This window comes from Nicotiana sylvestris, chromosome 1, assembly GCF_000393655.2.
Source record: "Nicotiana sylvestris chromosome 1, ASM39365v2, whole genome shotgun sequence".
NCBI lineage: Eukaryota > Viridiplantae > Streptophyta > Magnoliopsida > Solanales > Solanaceae > Nicotiana > Nicotiana sylvestris.
In genome coordinates, this window is record NC_091057.1 from 39421152 (window position 1) to 39441450 (window position 20299).

General features: G+C 36.8%; 2 protein-coding genes across 4 annotated transcripts; one reads left to right on the forward strand and one right to left on the reverse strand.

The window, feature by feature from the left end:
* The first annotated feature begins 214 nt into the window (after nt 1-214).
* Nucleotides 215-5152, forward strand: LOC104232816 (3-ketoacyl-CoA thiolase 2, peroxisomal). The gene is made up of 14 exons (XM_009786096.2): nt 215-443; nt 2121-2197; nt 2387-2471; nt 2562-2688; nt 2781-2879; nt 2963-3030; nt 3148-3255; nt 3336-3413; nt 3505-3637; nt 3715-3811; nt 3992-4115; nt 4189-4297; nt 4599-4682; nt 4800-5152. The coding sequence occupies exons 1-14, from the start codon at nt 348-350 to the stop codon at nt 4907-4909; spliced, it is 1395 nt and encodes a 464-aa protein (XP_009784398.1). The 5' UTR covers nt 215-347; the 3' UTR covers nt 4910-5152.
* Nucleotides 5153-6381: 1229 nt separating this feature from the next.
* Nucleotides 6382-19430, reverse strand: LOC104232817 (uncharacterized). Of its 3 annotated transcripts, none has more exons than XM_009786098.2 (10): nt 19264-19429; nt 18579-18683; nt 17499-18475; nt 16052-16703; nt 15562-15645; nt 14661-14858; nt 13436-13521; nt 7094-7193; nt 6753-6851; nt 6382-6669 (listed from the first exon to the last, which is right to left on the reverse strand). In XM_009786098.2, the coding sequence occupies exons 3-10, from the start codon at nt 18470-18472 to the stop codon at nt 6607-6609; spliced, it is 2256 nt and encodes a 751-aa protein (XP_009784400.1). In that variant the 5' UTR covers nt 18473-18475; nt 18579-18683; nt 19264-19429; the 3' UTR covers nt 6382-6606. The 3 variants fall into 3 exon arrangements, with proteins under 3 accessions (XP_009784400.1, XP_009784399.1, XP_009784402.1); XM_009786097.2 differs by having other exon boundaries at nt 18579-18689; XM_009786100.2 differs by lacking the exon at nt 6382-6669 and having other exon boundaries at nt 6756-7015; nt 18579-18689; nt 19264-19430.
* Nucleotides 19431-20299: the final 869 nt, after the last annotated feature.

Here is a 20299-nt window from a genome sequence, read left to right on the forward strand (position 1 = left end):
TAGATTTTTACAAACGAGAGAACTGGCGCGTGTATGTCAGTGGCTTGAAAAGAGTAGTTTGAAGACTTAAAATAATTGCGAAAATTTGTCATTTACCTCCCCAGAATTGGAAAAAATATCAGCACAGCGTCACCAACTTTATCTTTCTTCATTATTTGCACCAAAAAAAGAAAAGAAATTCTTCATTATACCCATCCTTTCTAGATAAACTTTCACGTTTTTGCAACTCCCAATACACAAACCGACCCTCTTTCCCTATATAAGCAGACACGAAGTAGAAAACTAGCTCAAAAATATCCTAATCAATTTTTAGAGTAATTTGTACTAAAAAATAATCTTGAGATCAAATGGAGAAAGCAATTGAGAGACAAAGAGTTCTTCTCCAACACCTTCGTCCTTCTCAAACTTCTTCTTCTTTGGAAAATATTGAATCATCCATTGCTGTGAGTTCTTTTTTCCAATTTCAATTTAGTGTTTTGGTGTGTTTGTTTTTTTCTTTTTTAACAAAATTCTATTTTTGATTTGTTTTTGTTTCTTGATTTTCTATTTTTGGTGGCTGTGTTTTGTTTCTTCTTTTCAATTCAACCTTTGATTCAGTTTGTTCTATAAATGAATTTCAATTTGGTTTGTTGGGTATTTTTTGAATTATTCTTTTCCTGATTGTTTGGTGTGGATGTGGATATTTTTTTATTTTGATCTGTAGATTGAAGTCTTGAGCTACAGTTCAAGTCTTGTTTTCATTCAATTCTGAATTCAATTTGTTTTGTTCTTGAATTTCAGTTTGATTTATTGGGTATGTTTTGTTCCATTGTTTTATTGATTGATTTTGATGTGGTCTTTTTTATTTTGATCTGAAGATTCAAGTTTTGAGCTAAAGTTATGTTTTTGTACATGGTTTTATTGGGTTTGTGTATGGTTTTGAGCTAAAAGGTTGAGTCTTGTGGGCAGGTCGTTGAGTTGTTTTTATGTGGGTATGGTGGATTTTGATCTGTAAATTGAATTTTGAGCTAAAGTTATGTTTTTGTATATGTTTTGAGCGAAATTTTGAGACTGGTGGATAGGTAGTTGAGTAGTTTTTATGAGGGTATATGGTTGAATTTTGAGGATATAAGAAGTTATTAATTGTTTTCATGTTTTGGGAGGGGTCAAGATCAGAGTTATTCCGTGTGCTTTTTTGCCATTAGTAGAAATATTATTTTCCAGCAGATCTGATGACTTATTAATTTCATTTATTATTTGGAGTGGAACTCTGGTATAGTTGTAATGGATACTCCGTCTATCCCAATTTATGTGATACTTCTTTTTTTGTGTCAGAAAAATTATGACAAATTTCTACATTCAGAAGAAATGGAACTTTAAACTCTTGATTATACCCTTAATGAGACGATTTTGTAGCCCTACTAATGTCTATATGGCTTGTTTTTAATGACAAGTTTCAAATGTCTGTATTTCTTTCTTAGACTCTGCCCGCAGTTAAAAACAGTCAGGAGTAAAATAATTGGAAAAGAAAAGCCTATCATGGATGACAATCTTTTCAAGTTCATTCTTTCCCAATTAGGTTGTAGCGTCTCTCTTTGTAAAATCTACTTGCTTTGTTCTTTTTCTTCAATTCTCTTGAATGTCTACAAACTTACAAATTAGTAGTAAGAATACATGTGTATAAAATGGACGCAAAGCGTGATTTATTAGTTTCATTGCTGAGTTCTATTTTTAGATATTAGGAAATATTTTTACGATTGATCAGTGTAAAATCTGAGGAAGTTTTAAATCCGACTGTGTGAAGCAGATAATATTTAAGGGACAAAAAGTGCTGAAATCCTTCATGTCTGATGGTGGATGTGCCTTTGTTATGTTTAATCCTGTTCAAAACTATGTTCGTTAGATGTTTAGTCACTACAGTATACAGGAATATTCAGTTAAGTTTGTGACATGTTTATTGTTATACTATACTAGTCTCTAGGTATTTTCGGTTAGTTGGTTTGTTCTTGAACACTCCTTCCGCTGTCAACGTCCATTACTTTGTTGAGTGGTGAATAGGTTTGTCTTAATTTCAAACATCTGGTGTCCTAAAAGAGAGATAGATTATACTTTTGTTATTTACGTTCTCAATTTTAAACCAGGCATCTGTATGCTCTGCTGGAGACAGTGCTGCTTACCAAAGGACCTCTGTCTTTGGAGATGATGTCGTCATAGTCGCGTAAGTAGTTATAGTTGATAACCATCTCTAGATTCAGCTTTTGAGTTCACCCGATTTGCACCTTTGCACTGTTCTCTTGCTTTTTCATACTTTCATGATTTTGTTTAACTTCTCATTGATATGATATATGTGGTTTTCTTGGATCAATGGACTTTATCCTTACCGTGAGAATCTTTTTGTTCCTTGCAGTGCATATAGGACTCCTCTTTGCAAAGCAAAGAGAGGAGGCTTCAAGGATACTTATCCTGATGATCTACTTGCTCCAGTTCTAAAGGTGCGTCACACTGAGCTTTGTCGTGTGTTGATGTTAATCAAGATCAACAAAGATATTTACCCTTAGGTCTTCCTTTAATCTTCTCTATAGGCATTGATGGAAAAGACTAATGTGAGCCCTAGTGAAATTGGGGATATCGTTGTCGGCACCGTGTTGGCCCCAGGTTCTCAGAGAGCAAGCGAGTGCAGGATGGCTGCGTTTTATGCTGGTTTTCCTGGTAGGTTTATTAGTACGTCATGACATGAAATTCGTCATTTCATGTATGAGGTTCTTATTCCAATATATGCTCATTTCTCTTCTCTCGAGCAGAAACTGTGCCAGTTAGAACTGTAAACCGGCAATGTTCATCAGGCCTTCAAGCAGTTGCTGATGTAGCTGCAGCTATTAAAGCTGGATTTTATGACATTGGTGTGTTGCCATTTCCTTCTATCCCATGGATACGGTTTCTCTCTCATTTCTAATGTTTGGACAACTTATCTCCCACAATTCAGGTATTGGTGCCGGATTGGAGTCTATGACCACAAACCCAATGGCTTGGGAAGGATCAGTCAACCCAAAAGTATGCCCCTTGTTCTATGAAAAATATGTATTCTTTTGTTTTATATTGTTAGGCTTATTTTCTTTAGAGATGAGTTCTATTGGAAGGATTAGCATAACCTGTAACATTTGATCTCAGGTTAAGATGATGGCACAAGCTCAAGACTGTCTTCTTCCTATGGGTATTACTTCTGAGAATGTAGCACATCGTTTTGGTGTGACAAGGCAGGAACAAGACCAGGCTGCAGTAAGTTTAAATAGACCCCTCAATTTATGATCATGTCTATGTGGCGTATATTCTCATCTCGCTTTTATTTCTGTTGCTAGGTTGATTCGCATCGTAAGGCTGCTGCAGCCTCTGCTTCCGGAAAATTCAAAGATGAAATAATTCCTGTACCCACAAAGGTAATATCCCTGTCTGCATTTTAATCAGTGAGGTATCCATTCATAGCTATATCAACTGCCCTCTTACGTTTTTGGCTGTCTTCTGTTTAAGATTGTTGATCCAAAAACCGGAGATGAGACACCGGTAACGATCTCTGTTGATGATGGTATACGGCCAAATGCCTCTGTTTCAGACTTGGCAAAGTTAAAGCCAGTGTTCAAGAAGAGTGGAACTACTACTGCTGGTAATTTGGTAGTCTTTGGGTCTGTAATGTAATTTTAATTTTGAGTTTGGTTAATAAAGTTTTCCTCTTCACTGCAGGGAACTCTAGCCAAGTCACTGATGGTGCTGGAGCTGTACTTCTTATGAAAAGAAGTATTGCAATGCAAAAGGGACTTCCTATCCTTGGTGTATTCAGGTCTGTAGTAACGTTACTTGCAGTGAGTGCCTTTTGGTTTTCTCCACGTTAGTGGTTTTCGTCATGAGTCCTCCTTCTCATGCCTTGACCTTAGTCAGCTGACGACAGTATACTTTTTGCATCTTTATTCTATTATTGGTGTTTGTCTTAAATGAGAACTAACACCCAGTGTTCATGCAGGACCTTTGCTGCCGTGGGTGTAGACCCTGCTATTATGGGAATTGGCCCAGCTGTTGCAATTCCTGCTGCTGTCAAGTCCGCAGGCCTTGAACTTGAAGATATTGATCTCTTTGAGATAAATGAGGTAATCTACATAAATTCATCAGCTCTCCATCTTATACGCTTCGTGCAGCTTCTTAATTATGGCTCTTGTTTAGGCATTCGCATCACAATATGTCTACTGCCGTAAGAAGCTGGAACTTGACCCAGAGAAGATCAACGTTAACGGAGGGGCAATGGCCCTTGGGCATCCTTTGGGTGCTACAGGTAAATTAGATCATTTCATAGAATAATAATCACGGGGGTGAATTATAAGCTTCATGTATGAACATGTGTTGTACTACATTCCTTTTGTTGTGAGTTTAACAGTGGTTTGTCGTCAGTCAGTTGATCAATAGGTATATGGGACGGTACCTTTTTGCTCTATCTTATCAGCTCTAACAACAATCTATCAGATCAATCCTGTTTGAGTACATATGGGGCTTCTCTTTGCTAACGTACCGTGTTGATTGCTAACGTACCGTGTTGAATGATCATTCTCATGAGATACTTCTCTATGTCAAAACAGGAGCACGATGTGTTGCAACTCTGTTGCACGAGATGAAACGTCGTGGAAAGGACTGCCGATTCGGTGTGGTGTCCATGTGCATAGGTATGTTCAATTCTCTCCCTTTTTGATCCCTCCCACCTCTCGGCGCCCAAAACCCTGAAAATAGAATGTCTCATCAACCTTTTTCTGATGTTAACTTTTTTTTGCAATCCCCAACAGGCACTGGAATGGGGGCAGCTGCTGTCTTTGAAAGAGGAGACTCCTGTGATGAGCTATGCAATGCGCGAAAAATTGGAAGCCACAATCTTTTATCTAAAGATGCTCTATAAACAGTAGGGATGCACGATAGTCGTTTCATTTAATAATATTTACAGAGAAGGAACAACAATAAATCATAGTAAGCTTTGAGACATTTTCTTGGAAAAAGATAGGTTGTAAAATTGCATTGGTTTTGCAGTTGTCGGCTGGATTGGCCTTGGTACTTTTGAGAATTGCTTTGGTGTTTCATGGTATGCTTTATATGTTTTGTGTTCCAATATTCCGAAAGTCTAATGTATTGCTTTTCAGTATTCCATATGTCTCGTCTCCTTCAAAATCAGAAAAGATCATTCGTAGTATAAAAGAAACTACTCTTTTCTAGTAGTTCTTATTATGCATTGGAGAAAACAATGGAATGTGTTTGGGGGAATATGTTGGATCAGTTAATAGTCATATTTCATCTTTCCTTCCAATTTCCCCTTTCTTTTTGTCCAATTTGAAGTCTTGCTACAAAGACTTGAGACAATTTTGTGTGTGAGACAAGCAGTTAAAATTAGGGTGATTGATAGGAATGACCCTATAACGGAGCATCTTTAAAATTGTCCATTTTTAGATTTATTTGAAAAATAACCTCCAAAATCTTGCAGCTCTCTAGGGACTTTCCGGTAGAATTGATGCTATATTTATTTTACCTATATTGTTAATTGTTCATAACAAGTTAACAACTACTTGCATGGTTTACCAAATTTAGCAGATTGGCGTAATCACAACAATCGACCTATCTGTTAAATTATTCATTAAAGTTTGTAGCATAATTTTTATGTGTTGCTCAATAAAATGTTGTTCGATTTTTTAGTTTTAATTTAGATCAAATTACTCTAATTCAGATGATCTCAAATTTGACACAAAGTCTTCAAACACTAACACAAACGATCCTCAATTATCAATTTAGTCAAATAATACATATTTAAGAAGACTTTCTTTGTCTTCTTCAACACTTTATAATTGATTAAATATTTCAAACCAACAATGGAGTTTTGAGATCTTAAAAATAAATTACTACATTAGTGTTTAAATTAGAAGTTTAAGCATAAATAATCAACACTCAAGTTAACTTCGAATTTTCAACCCCAAAGAAGAATTTTAAGTTTCTAAAATTGAAGAATTATGGTGTTCTTGGTGAAGAGAAGAGATGGAGAAAAAGGAGCTGAAGGGGTCCATTTAATAAATATCTTTAATTATGAGAACGTTCAGCTAAGACCAGTCTCATTTGGGGACACGCCAAGCAATAATCCTCCAATATGCATGTTCGCTGAAAATTAGGAAGTACAAATGGATGATGGTCTTGAATTTTTGTGGAGGAAAACAAATTGGCATGCAAAGATATATTTTATAATATTTAATCAATTCAATAGCTAATTCGTCAACGTAAAACTCATATTCATCTCAGATAACTTTGAACGTAGGAAATTCAAAATGAAGTTTCATCCGACTACTTCGTACAGAGTACACACCAACAACTAGTATGCGCTCATCAACCTCCTCATAGAATCGAACATTTGTATTTGGTAATTATTCCATTTTTCCGTCGTTAAATGTAACATCAAATTATGCATCTTTAGAAAAATAAGCATAGAAAAGTAATTGCAGAAAACTATATAGCAAAATAAGGCATTTGTTCTGATCAACCTCCAAAGAAACAAAAAGATTATATCAGAATCTAGCTGCAACTGCCAAAACATGCCAACTATATCATCTCTAAAGCAGGTTATGTTATCGAACACTTGCAAACTGGACATGATGCTTTTCTCCTCAGCCATGGATCAATGCACTGCAGTAAGTTCAATGGGGGTTATAAATTTGGTTGCGTTGACAAAAAAACAAAATAATCAGCAAGAAAATCCAGAAGTTTACATCTTTGTGAAACTTGTGTAAGCAAGGAAGATGGCGGATCACGTCCCCCACAGTAGGAGTTTCAAGACAAACTGCACATGCTTCTTGAAGACTCTCATTCTGCAAGGAACCAAAGAGGGTAAGCAATGCAATTCCAGCTACTCACGGCTTTAAGCAGCCGCAGGCAAACCAACATCTATGCTCTACCCTCGCAACGATGTTCCAAGTGTGGATAACAGATGGATGCCTGTATTGCGCACAACTGTTGCATGTGTGCTCCTTTACTATAGTAAGAATGTCAAGGATATACAACAGTGTTAATCTTGGGTAAGAATTCAATAACACAAGGAGATCCTAGTTACCTGAACTGTTGACTGTGGTAAGTCGTTGATTTGTCGTACAGATGCACCACCGTGTTGGTGGTTGTTCTCATCAAGAGCCAATAGCATTTCATAGTCATTCCTAAACCAGAGAAGGGAAGGACATGTTAGAAAGCACGATATACATCTTGTCCAAAACAACACGCTAAAAAATGAGATGACCTCGCCAGTAAAAGGGTAGATAACGTAAAGAACAAAGAAGACAATATTACATATATTAGTTTTTTTGATAAGGTATAGTACATAGATTAGTTCATTCCCTCGGATGACACATACCCTTGCACCTTAACTTCAGAGAGAATAAAATTATCTTACTTAGGGGTAGTTTGGTAGGATGCATTAGATAAAATAATGCATGCATTAGTTTTGTGTATTAATAATAGTACCTTGTTTGGTACACTTTTTGATCTTATGCATTAGTTATGCACCCTATTTGGTATTATCCTATGCATAACTAATGCATAGGAATCCATGGTATTTTTTTTTTGAATTGGTAACTATTGTATATATTATAAAAATCAGTACATAGGTTGCACTGAAAACCAAATTTACATAGAGAGAATTTATAGATATTCTAATTTGAGACCTAGCATGATCCTAGTATGTCTATGATTGTCAATGTATCTTCTGTGTACATCTGTTTGCACCAAAAACAAAATAGAAGAATACAATTGAGTTTGATCTTCTGCAGTGAATTGCTTCTGTCTTCAAAACATCTAGTATTCCTTTCCCTCCAGACTGTCCACCAAATACATGCCGGAACAGTCCTCCATCTATCTCTGCTAGTTGCTTCAGCTCCAGCTTCCTCCCAGCTATAAATGACATCTTTAATCATGTATGGCATTGACCAAGAAATACCCCTAAGACTAATAAAGATTTTCCATAGTTGGTCTGTAATCTTGCAGTGTAGAAACAAATGGTTGACAGTTTCTGCATTTTCCCCACACAGAAAACATCTTGAACACAGAGAAATTCCCCTTTTTATGAGATTATCCTGGGTTAAAACCGCCTCCTTTGCTAGTAGCCAAGTGAAGCAGGCTACCTTGTATGGAATCTTTGTTTTCCATATATGTTTCCAAGGCCATGTGTCTACCTGTTGATTATCATGATTCAAAATCTTATATGCATCCTTCACTCGGTAAATCCCTTTGTTGTGCCTCTTCCACCATATTGAATCCAAACCTTCCTGTAGTCCTGTAAATGTTTCCGGCTCTTTGTAGAGGTCAGTTAATCTTGTTATCTCTCAGTCATTCAGCTGTCTTCTTAGAGCTATTTCTCATCCTTGACAACTCCTCATATCAGCGACTGTCTTATGCTGGTTTTGTGCTAAATCGAACATATCTGAGTATCTTTCCTTTAAGCTTCCCATTCCTAGCCAGTTATCATTCCAAAAAGATGTGTTCCTTTCGTTGGTCACTCTTATGGAGGAGTGATTCTTCATTATTGGCCAAAGTTCTCTGATGGATTTCCACACACTTACTCCATATGATGTACTGACTTTTTTTGACACCCAGTTGTTTTCTTCACCATACTTTGCTTTGATCACTTTGGCCCATAAAGATTGGGGTTCTTTAGAGTACTTCCATAACCATTTAATTCTAAGAGCCTTGCTTTGGTTCTTCAAATTCCTTATCCTAATCCACCTTGTTTTTTATCCATAATGTCTTCCAATTGACTAAATGGAAGACCTTTTTCTCCTTATTGCCTTGCCAAATGAATGTTCTTCGGAGTTTGTCCAATCTCTGTAAAATGCCTGCTGGAATTGGGAACAAAGACATCATGTAAGTAGGTAGAGAGTCTAATACTGAGTTGATTAGAACTAGCCTACCCCCCAATGATAGGTACTGCGATTTCCATCTTGACAACTTCTTCTCACACTTTTCTATGACTGAATTCCAGATTTCTTTTGATTTGGATCTTGCACCAAGAGGCATCCCAAGGTAAACAGTTGGTAGGGACCCAACTTCTCCTCCCAATATCTGAGTCAGTTGCCCCATGTTGTTAACTTCATTAATGGGAAAAATATTGCTCTTTCTCCAGTTAATGTGTAATCCTGATACTCCTTCAAATAAAACCAAAATGATCCTTAAGAATCTAAGTTGGTCTTTTTCAGCATCACAGAAGACTAGAGTATCATCAGCATATTGGAGATGTGTGATCTCTAGATTGTTAGCCCCACTCCTGTTTACCTCAAAGCCTTTAACCCATCCATTGACTTTAGCCGTTTTGATCATATTGTTCAATCCTTCCATGGTTATGATGAATAGAAAGGGAGATAAAGGATCACCTTGTCTGAGACCTCTGTGTGAGTGAAAATAACCTTTAGGACCTCCATTTATAAGAATGGAGAATTTCACAGTAGATATGCAAAATTTCATCCATCTAATCCATTTTTGCCCAAAACCCATTTGTTCTAACATTCTTAGTAGGAAGCTCCAGTTCACATGATCATAGGCCTTCTCGATATCCAATTTGCATAAGATTCCAGGTTCTTTCTTTTTTATTCTTGAATCCACAGCTTCATTGGCAATCATCACTGCATCAATTATTTGTCTTCCTTTGATGAACGCCATTTGTTGAGCATCAACAAGTTTCCCAACCACCCTCTTAAGTCTTTCAGTTAAAGACTTTTGAGAGCAGTTTGTAGAAGCTCCCTATCAGACTGATCGGTCTGAAATCTCTCAATTCTTTCGCACCTGTCTTCTTTGGAATCAATGCTATATATGTTGCATTGAAGCTTTTCTCAAACATCTCCTGTGAATGGAAGTTGTTAAAAGCCGCCATGATATCTTCCTTCAAAATGTCCCAACACTTTCTGAAAAAACCCATTGTGTATCCATCTGGACCTGGAGCCTTGTCACTTGCACACATCTTCAGACTGCTCAGCACTTCTTGTTCCTCAAAGTTACTCTGTAAAGACTCCCTTTCCGATTCAGAAATGCTTGGACTATTTTCGAAATTGACTGTTGGTCTCCACTGTTCAGGTTCTGTGTATAGCTCCTTGTAGAATTCAATAATCTCGTTCTCTATTCTTTCTGGATCCTCGATTACTTCATGTCGAATCATTATTTGGTCAATGTTGTTGTTTCTCTTGCGTGCATTTGCAGTCCGATGGAAAAATTTTGTATTCCTATCCCCTTCTTTGAGCCACAAAGCTCTTGATTTTTGTCTCCATGCAAATTCTTCATTCTTGAGTTGCACCTCAATCTCCATTAGAGTGGCTGCTTTCCTGACTGATTCCTCCTCTGTCAACGCTCTTAGTTGTTGCGTTGTCTCAAAATCTGCTAGTTGACTTAGCATTTTTGATTTCTGCAGTCCCAAATTGCCTTCGTAACTTCTGCTCCAACCTTTTAGCTTGCCCTTGAGAGCTTTTAACTTGCAAGCTAAAATGTAATCAGGTCTTCCTGAGAATTCAAAAGATCTTCATGGAACAAAGCATACGGAACAAAGCATATGTGAGCTGGAGCACAATCTGCTCTGCCATGAATCTGTTTGGAAATTCAAAAAGAAACATGTTTCCTGTCATTTCATATATGTTTACTCCGTATGCTTTGTTCCATGAAGCACTAGCCCATCGCCTTATATCTGCTAAAGTGGGTCTCCTTGCACAATCTGCTCTGCCATGAATCTGTTTGGAAATTCAAAAAGAAACATGTTTCCTGTCATTTCATATATGTTTACTCTGTATGCTTTGTTCCATGAAGCACCCTGTATTAACAATGCACTGGTTTTTTTTTTTTGATAAGGTAAATTGTATTAATCAAAAGGGAGAGAACTCCCGTATACAAGAAGTATACCAAAAAGTAGAGAATTTACATCAGAACATGATTTTCTACAAAAGACGCCCAATCTTCTATACAAATAGGGGCTATATGAGTGCACCAAAAAGCGATCAAAGATAAAAGACTATTCTTAAGATGTGAAAAAGGAGACTCAATCCCCTCAAAAGCTCTCTTATTTCTCTCCCCCCAAACTATCCACATGAGAGCTAACGGGGCGAACTTCCACGCCTTTTGCTTTCTTCTTCTACGGAAACCGGCCCAGCTATTTTGGAAGGGTATCAGGAAGCTGTGGAACACTTTCACTCTTAATACAACTCTCCAGGTTGGCAGTGGGGAACACAATCCTATTTTGGAAGGATCCTTGGTATGGTCAAAGTACTTTGAAGGACGCTTACCCAACACTTTTTTCAGTTGCAACTAACCCAAACTCTACAGTTGCCCAAAACTGGGAGGAGAACACTTGGAGCCCAAGATTAAGAAGAAACCTAAATGATTGGGAAATAGAGGATTTGCTAGCTCTTCTTGGCAGCCTCCAGAACATCTCCATCAACGACCAAGACAGAGACAAACTTAAATGGGGCAACAGTAGAGGGGGTTCCTATTCAGTCAAAGGAAGCTATTACAACTTGAGCTCTAACAAAGCTTTGATTGACCAGTGGCCATGGAAAGTGATCTGGAAGATAAAAATTCCCCCTAAGGTCAGTGGTTTCTGTTGGATAACTCTACAGGGTGCTTGTCTAACTCAGGATAACCTTCTCAGAAGGGGTTTCCAACTAGCCAACAGATGCCATATGTTCCTTAGCAATCATGAAACAATCAATCACCTGTTCCTCCACTGTACAGTTGAGGCAGACATTTGGTCAATATTTATTTCACTTTTTGGTCTACATTGGACTATGCCTAGGGATGTCAGGGATGCCATTGTGAGCTGGAGCTCCTGGAAAGTTGATAAGTCCATCAAAAGAATCTGGTCTATGGTTCCTGCTGTTATTTTGTGGTACATATGGACAGAGAGGAATCAAAGATGCTTTGATGGCATCTCAACTGCCAGACACAAACTTAAGGCTAGATGTTTAGTTTTACTTTTTTGCTGGGTAAACCACACCCCTGTGTATAACCCTGACCTTTTCTTGGACTTTATCAGCTCCATAGTATTGTAATAGGTTTTTGTCCTCCCTAGGAGTTGATATCTCCTTTTCTTTTGTAATCATTGCATCTTCTGGATGCCTTTTAATTAATATACAACTTACTTCATCAAAAAAAACCGGCCCAACTATATAGCATTTCCTTTACAGTGCTTGGCATCACCCATTGAACACCAAAAAGGTTCAGGATCGCCCTCCACAAAGCCGAGGACACAGGGCAATGCAACAAAAGATGATCAACTTCTTCCCCTGAGCTTTTACACATATAGCACCAACTAACAAGTGTAATTCCCCTCTTTCGCAGATTCTCAGCAGTCAAAATCACTCCCCTCGCCGCTAGCCATGCAAAAAAGCACACCTTCCTTTACAGTGCTTGGCATCACCCATTGAACACCAAAAAGGTTCAGGATCGCCCTCCACAAAGCCGAGGACACGGGGCAATGCAACAAAAGATGATCAACTTCTTCCCCTGAGCTTTTACACATATAGCACCAACTAACAAGTGTAATTCCCCTCTTTCGCAGATTCTCAGCAGTCAAAATCACTCCCCTCGCCGCTAGCCATGCAAAAAAGCATACCTTCGTGGGCGCCTTAGGAATCCAGATCGAGGAGTATGGAAAAGAGGCCTCCTCTCTCACCAACAATGCAATGGGTTTAAATGCATGCATTAGCTTAGTTAAAGATAAAATTGCCTTCAAAATTCATGCTTGATTAAAATATGCTATTATATTAATGCAAGTTTGATGTAAAGTTTGATACTGAAATTGCTCCCGCTATTTATATCTATCCTCCACCAGTTTCATCATTGTAAATTTATAAATCTGTACTCTACTAATACGTACTAGAATGCACCTATAATCAACTCATTTCCTTTTTTTTTTAATTCAAACTTTCTTTGCCTAATAATCCAAGAAAGTGGAAAATAAAATTACATCCCTAGTTGATAAATAAATACTTAGCACATTTCCTTTTTTATAAATAAATATTCAGTTCTATACTTCAAAGGTAGACAAATCAAATAATTTTTTAAAACCTTTTTCATATAAAAACATTCCTCTAACATATGTTTCTTTTAAAAAGATAAAGTGATGGACTGGTTATGAGGGTATTTTTGTAAACAAACAATTCTTTTAGAAATTGTGCAATGCTTTAATATATCAAACCAAACATTGGATAAGAAATATGTCAACATAACTGATGTCAGCATAACTAATGCAAGCATAACTAATACACCCTATTCAGCACTATTCATATGCACCCTACCAAACGACCCCTCAGAGTTTCTAGTAATATCATTGAAAAAAATACGTTTCAGAGCTTTGAACGCTGAGTCACCATGCCTCCTTTTACATTTTGATGCAACACAAGCTAATTTCATTGAAGTCATAAAAACTTACTCATTGAAGTCACGCTGTGTCTGAAGGAGGTTACCATCAACATCCATATTACTAAAAGCCTCTAATGTTTCCAATATATGCATCCTCTGCAACATTCAGAAAAAGTAAATTACACATTCACTGCTGGACCCACAAAAAAAAAATATACTCAGCAATTACCCAAATCCCATTCTAATCATTCTGTTAAAACAAGTCCTTCAATAAGAGAGGTGAAAAGAGCATCTCTTTGACGCTGAAGTTTTAATGGGAAGAGGTGAGGGTTTCTTTCAGAAGGAGCAAAGACAGAAAGGTGGAGACCGGAAGAACCAATCAGGACACAAGTGAGGATGATAATAAAGAGCTTAAGTGAGCTTGTGGTCCCATAACAGATGTTCTCTTAACAGAAAATGCATGCAGAAAATCGTTTGTTCTTTGTTAAGGATTATAACATGAGATCTCTTTATGTTTATCAAGATAAAAGAAAGAAGTGCGATGTTTTTCTCCTCTGTATCAAATCCTGTCTTCTTAACTATGTGTTGACAAACCAAAGAATTAAATGAAATTAGCTAACTCTCCATTTATATCAATCTTATATTCAGAATAAAAGAACCCCACATCAAAGTAGGATTTCATTGTACACATTCAAACTCATACAATGATGCCATCTAGGGTAATCACACATCCAAAAGGGAAAGATAACCCATAATGCAATAATTGCTCCACATTTCAATGAAATATATCAAATCTTTTAAAATGTCCTTTTGGAAAGTAGGGAAACAAAGGAGATAAATCATAATATAAGAACAAGATGTGCATACAAGGATGATGCCTAATGGTCGATGAAGTTGGAATGAAGACCACCGGAGACTAAGGTATTCCAGCAGATTCAGAAAACGTAGGTGATTGTCATTTCCAAGGTACCTTTCTATTTCTCTCTTTCTATTTGACTGCTTATAACTCTATAGGCTAGTGACTCTCAAACTGAGGCGGCTCAGATTCAATTTTCCATAGCCCGTCCTTTCTTTCTTCCTTTGCTAATATATGACACAGCTGCTTAACACTAATCATCTCGGTCTTCTAAAACACAAACTACTGTAGAATCAACCTAAATAGCTTAGAAACAAAAAGTCATTACTTAAAGCCAAATGAACACAAACAGCATGAAAATAACAAGAAATACAACTTTAGCAGACTAAATGTTTTATTAGCGACCAAAGTCACGAGGAAAAATGTAAGTAATAAATACCATGTCCACATCCATATTAGGAGGAAATAGTGAATTTCTTCCTCTAGAAGATGAGACTGTACGAGGTTGTCCAGGGAAACGGCTCCTCAACCTTGACATTCTATTTGATGAGGAAGCCCGAGCTTGAGAAGCTCTGCGAGATGTGATGGATGCATTTCTTGATTGTCGTCTGCGTATGTTTGCAACCAATGATCCACTCTGCACAACATCCCCACGTCCCAAAAAGAAAAAAAGACAAAAAGAGGAAAAAGAAAAAGAACTCGGTCAGAGATCAAGGCACATTCTTAAAGGATGAAAACAGAATATGAATTACAGGTCTTTTGTTTTTTGCACATTTTGAAAACTAATGTATTTAAGATCACGCTTAGACTAGAAAATTCAAAGAGAAAGACACATAAAATAGGTGATACTGCAATCACAGCAAATTTTTTAAAAAAATAAAAATGAAAACCTTGAATTTCAATCTGCTGCAAGTCAAAGTTATATAACAAAGAAAGAACAATCAATCTGCACAGCTACAACCCAAATTACGAACTCTCATGATCGTTGATCACAGCTATATATCCAACATGAGCACATTCAAGTGTAAAAAATTTCAAGAGAATGGGTACATATAACAAGTACACAGCCCCTAGAGGAAGTTCCGAAAAAGATATGAGGTGCTTAGAAATGGTTGAAGTAGTTGAATAGGAGGATTATTATGACTATTACCAAGCTCAACTGAAAGTCAACATAACTTCTTAATTAACAGTCCGCATAATAAAGCCCCCAAACATGAACATAATGTATAAATCATTGAAAGTCAGATGTCAAAGTCAATATTAGACCTAAGTAGCACATGTTTTACTACGAAGTGATGTAAAGCATAGAGGACAATAAAATGTAATGAAACCCAACATACAAGATTGGATAATTGATTCTCTCCCCCAGAGGAAGCATGTAGGAGATCCTCCTGCGCTAAAGCCAAGGCTACATCTCCATTGATCTGTTGCAAAGAAAAGCAAAACCATCAGAAAATAGTAGGCGTTTGGATAATTTGGTTGAAGTTTAAATAAAGTATTTGAGATTGTAGTTGAAAAGGGTATTTGGAAGAAGTTGTGCTTGGACATGAATTTCACTTGGAAAAAATTTTGAAGTTTTGTGCATGAAAAGCATTATTTTCACTTGAAATACTCCTTCCTCAAACCGATTTTTCAAACTTCAAATTCTCTATTTCAAGTTGAAGTTGAAATAATGGACCAGATTGTAGAACAAAGACTTATTTGAATTTTTTTTCTCAAACATTCCAAATATTATCTATGGATAAAGGGATATGGTACTATGTGTGGAAGACAAGAACAGCTAAATATTGATGGAGAACAGCTAAAAACATGCTCCATAAAGAGTCGAACCTCGCCAACGCCTAAGGAAGGCACCTCATTATATAATTGTTCTTGGAGTTCCCGTGCCAGCCTTTCATCAGCTTCTAATTGTCTGGTTCTAGCATCATCATTCCTACTACTGCTACATACAACATGAGAGCCTTCATATCTTATGGTAGAGGAGGGACTGTCCACATCAATCACCGATTCTACGCCTATACTAACATGATTTCTGTTTCTGGTGGACCTTGTATTAATCCTACTTTCAGGTGAGGCAAGTAAAATGATGTCTAAATCATCAGAGGCCGATGTAGAACATTCACCATGGCTGCTTGCAGCAGGTCCCTGCTTTAGTCTTTTCTTAACTGTGTTTACTGCAGTACGCTGAGGTCCAAGAACGGATTCCTTTGGCTCTGCAGATTCACCAGAAACGTGTCTAATAGAAGCTGAATCGTGATCATTGCTTGCATCATCTCTTCTCGTCACCCTACTCCCACTGGAGTGAGTGACAAAGCAGGCACTATCCTTATCTAAGGTCCTGTGCGCACTGGACAAAGACAAGTTCATGTTCCCACTACGGTTACGTGTACTTCTCCATCCACCTGATTCATCAAAGCTTCTGGACGCATCTCTACTGGAATCACTCGTTTCCTTTGCTTTCTCATCAACAGATATCAACCTTCTGGAAGGATAAAATGAAAGAAAAAAAATCTGATGAGACCTTTATCAGGACATGAGTTAATCATTGAGGTAACAGTCAAAAGAAAAGGAACCCAGAATCTTAAGCTACCGAATTCAAAGGAAAACAGTAAGCAGCTTACTATACATTACAATTCTACACTATAGATAAGAAAATGTAACTTGTAAAGCATGACAAATGGTGAAGCGACTAAAATCACCTAACTAAATTGCAAATCTTTTATAACATGGATAAGGAGAGGACAAAGGTAGAAAACTGGTTCGCACAAACTTAGATATGATTATGATTAATAAAGTAAAATCACAGGAATAAGAATGACTATAATAACATCACATGACAATACTTATGAACAAAGGAGTAGTAATATCTCATACAACAAGATGCAGCAAGCATTTAGAGACATCTCATCTAAGCCAAAACAGGGTTACACACAACACAGATATTTTTTCCTGGATAAGTTTACGCAAAACAAAAATATGTCAAAATGCATATCTGAATATGGATGCATCATTTTCTACAGCTGGTTGAACCCATGCATCTATCCACACATGAAAACAAGCTAAACTGTGCTCCCCATAAACCTTCAAAGTATAGATCCCTCAGCAGGGAATTGATTGAGTTAGTCTCTCTGACAACTATGTCATAGAAGATGTAAAGAAAAGTTCTTTTTTTCTTTTCCAATTTGGAGAGCCAAGTAAATTTGAACTAAACTGCTCTCAGATAAGAATTAAATTTGTCTCTCTATGAATATTTAGACAGCATTCACCAAATACGCACCTGCTATATGGATGTGCTGTTTCATGTTCTTTTGAAGGAGAAGAGTGCGTTATCACCTCCTTACCCTTTAATGTACTAGAGATACCATTTTTAGACATCAATTCTTTTGCACCATCTAAGCTTGTAACCGCTGTTGATGCCATAAGACTTGTACCAGTTAGCCCATGGGTTAAAACACCATTGTCCTCCTTCACAGCTGGCTTTTTGGCCTTAGCTATGTTATGCGGGGATATACATCCGTTTCGAACCAATCTTTTCTGCCCAATTACTCTGGGTGAGTAAACAAGAGATGCCGAACCATCTTTTCGAGGTCCAAGCTGCGTATCAATGGCAGAATCCTTTTCTCCATGAGATTTAGAACTTGAACCATCAGTTTCCTTTCCTTTGTTGGTAATGCTGGATGGTATGAACGGAGTCATCTTGTGCAAATGAGAGTGTTCATTCATTGCTGCAGATCGTGTTCTACATTTTTCAACTTGACCACCATTATGTGCTCCAACTGTAGGAGCCTTAACAAATACATGTGCCGACCCACTTTTGTTTGTCAGGTCTACGACAGGGTAGTTTTGCTGAGAAGACTTTTGACTTTTTGAATCTGTGTTTTCACTTTTGGAAAGGTGCAAGTTATGTTTCTCATTGGAATTAGGAATGGAGGAAACTTTAGTAAAATGAACACCATTTCTTGAAGGGATAGAATTCCCCAAACCGGAAGCTGATGAATTCGCATGGAATTCAGATTTCATGGAACTATTGATACCTTTTGGCGGACGCATAAACAGCCTTCTTTTTCCTACACCATTAACATAAACTTGATTCTCATTCCGTTCACCAGCAATATTTCCATATCCTGAATGACCAGATGTCGATAAACCACTCTCCGTGCTGACACGACTCCTCACATTCAGATCCTTAGCAGCTAATCTATTAGGGGTGTCAGGAACATCGAATTGACTATCGCTGTTCACATGATCCATAATCTGCACAAACAGCCAAAAGTAGACATATCGCATCAGTGGACAAATTTAACTAACCAAAAATTAGCACAGATATCATGTAAGGTGCAGAATCAAGTTACAATACCAGAAGTAAAGTTGGAGGAAAGACAATCACAAGAACAGCTCGAATAAGTTGGTGTGGGCTTAAATGTATCCAATAAAACTGCTGATAGAAAACACTTGAAACCACCTGTACCTACAAGACAATTATCCTTGGTATTAATTTAGCAGTAAAACCCTAATCACACAATAACCATAAAGATTAAACCTTTTATAAACAAAATACTACTGCAGACAATATCACTATCTCCCAAGTCCATTCATAAACTTGTTATAATTCAGAAAAGGGTAAGGAAAAACGAAATTTGCAAATACCAATAAACAACATAAGGGTAAATCCCATTAGAAATAAAACAGAAAAATCTGAAAATTCAAGATTTTGCTTACCCAATTCAATTAATTGTGTTTCAAGCAGGAAAGAAAAACCTAATAATATAGTAACCCTAAAGATTAAACCTTTTATAAACAAGATACTACTGCAGACAACAAATCACTATATATAAGTAAAAAAAGGGAAATTTAGCAAATACCAATAACCAACATAAGGGAAAACCCCATTAGAAAGGAAACATGAAAATCTGAAAATTCAAGATTTCTCTTACCTAGTTGAAATAATTGTATTTCAAGCAGGAAAAACAAAGGAGCCTTTCATATAAATCAAATGAAAATTAACGATAATGTAATGATAGAATCATAGAAAACGAACAAACCTTTGAAGATTATTCTTGATTCTGTAAAATCCACAAAATTTATGCATAGAAAATCATAATTTTGATATTGAAAAAAGAAAAGAGCAAACGAAACGCTAGGGCTTGATGGAGAGAAGAGGTGGGTGGTGGCGGTGGGAGTGGAGGGGGGAGGTTTGCAGTGCAATGTCCAATCTACTCTTTGAGGCTCTTTGAATTTGACGGGCAGTAATTCCACTTGCAATTGTGGGAAGTGTATGACACGCTCTGTGTTAATGGAGTAAATAATTTGAATTTTGAATCATGAATTTGAAGGTGTTTGGCTAAGCTTATAACCTAATCAAATTGGCTTATAAGTATTTTTTGGCTTATCTACGCGTTTGGTAAAATTAAAAGTGTTTATAAGTCAAAAATAAGCCAAAATTTATATGTTGGTCCCCCAACTTATCAAATTTCAGCTTATAAGCACTTTAAGTTTGACCAAAATATTTACTATTCTATCCCTAAAATACTTTTTTTTTTAAAACAAAAATCTGTGTATACCTAGTTTTTCAGCTACTTATTATTAATTTCAGCACTTATATCTAAATACGTAACTGCTTATTTTTTAAATCAGTTTTAGCACTTAAAAATATTTTTCAGCACCTAATGCTTATCAGCTATTCTAAATCAGCTAAGTCAAATGGGCTTTTCTGGTATTTCACGTTCTTATATAAATTCTCACATTTGCATTTAAGCTACGTAACTCACTTCATCATCTCTATTATACCAATGTGAGCAACACGAGTGAGGCGTACAACACGAGCTTGAATCCTAACTAGTACATGAAGACTACTCGTTTTTAAAAGGTCGCACAATCAGAGTCGGATTCAAGATTTATTGATTATGTGTATCACTTTTTAGTACAAACCTATCATTAGTGAAGGAAAATAAATTAGGGTATATATTTTATTGGTTTGATCCATTTTAAATTAATTCGGTTCGGTTCGATCTATTTTGAATTAATTCGGTTCAATTTACAAAAATTTTGGTACATAAATAAATATATGACCATCAAACC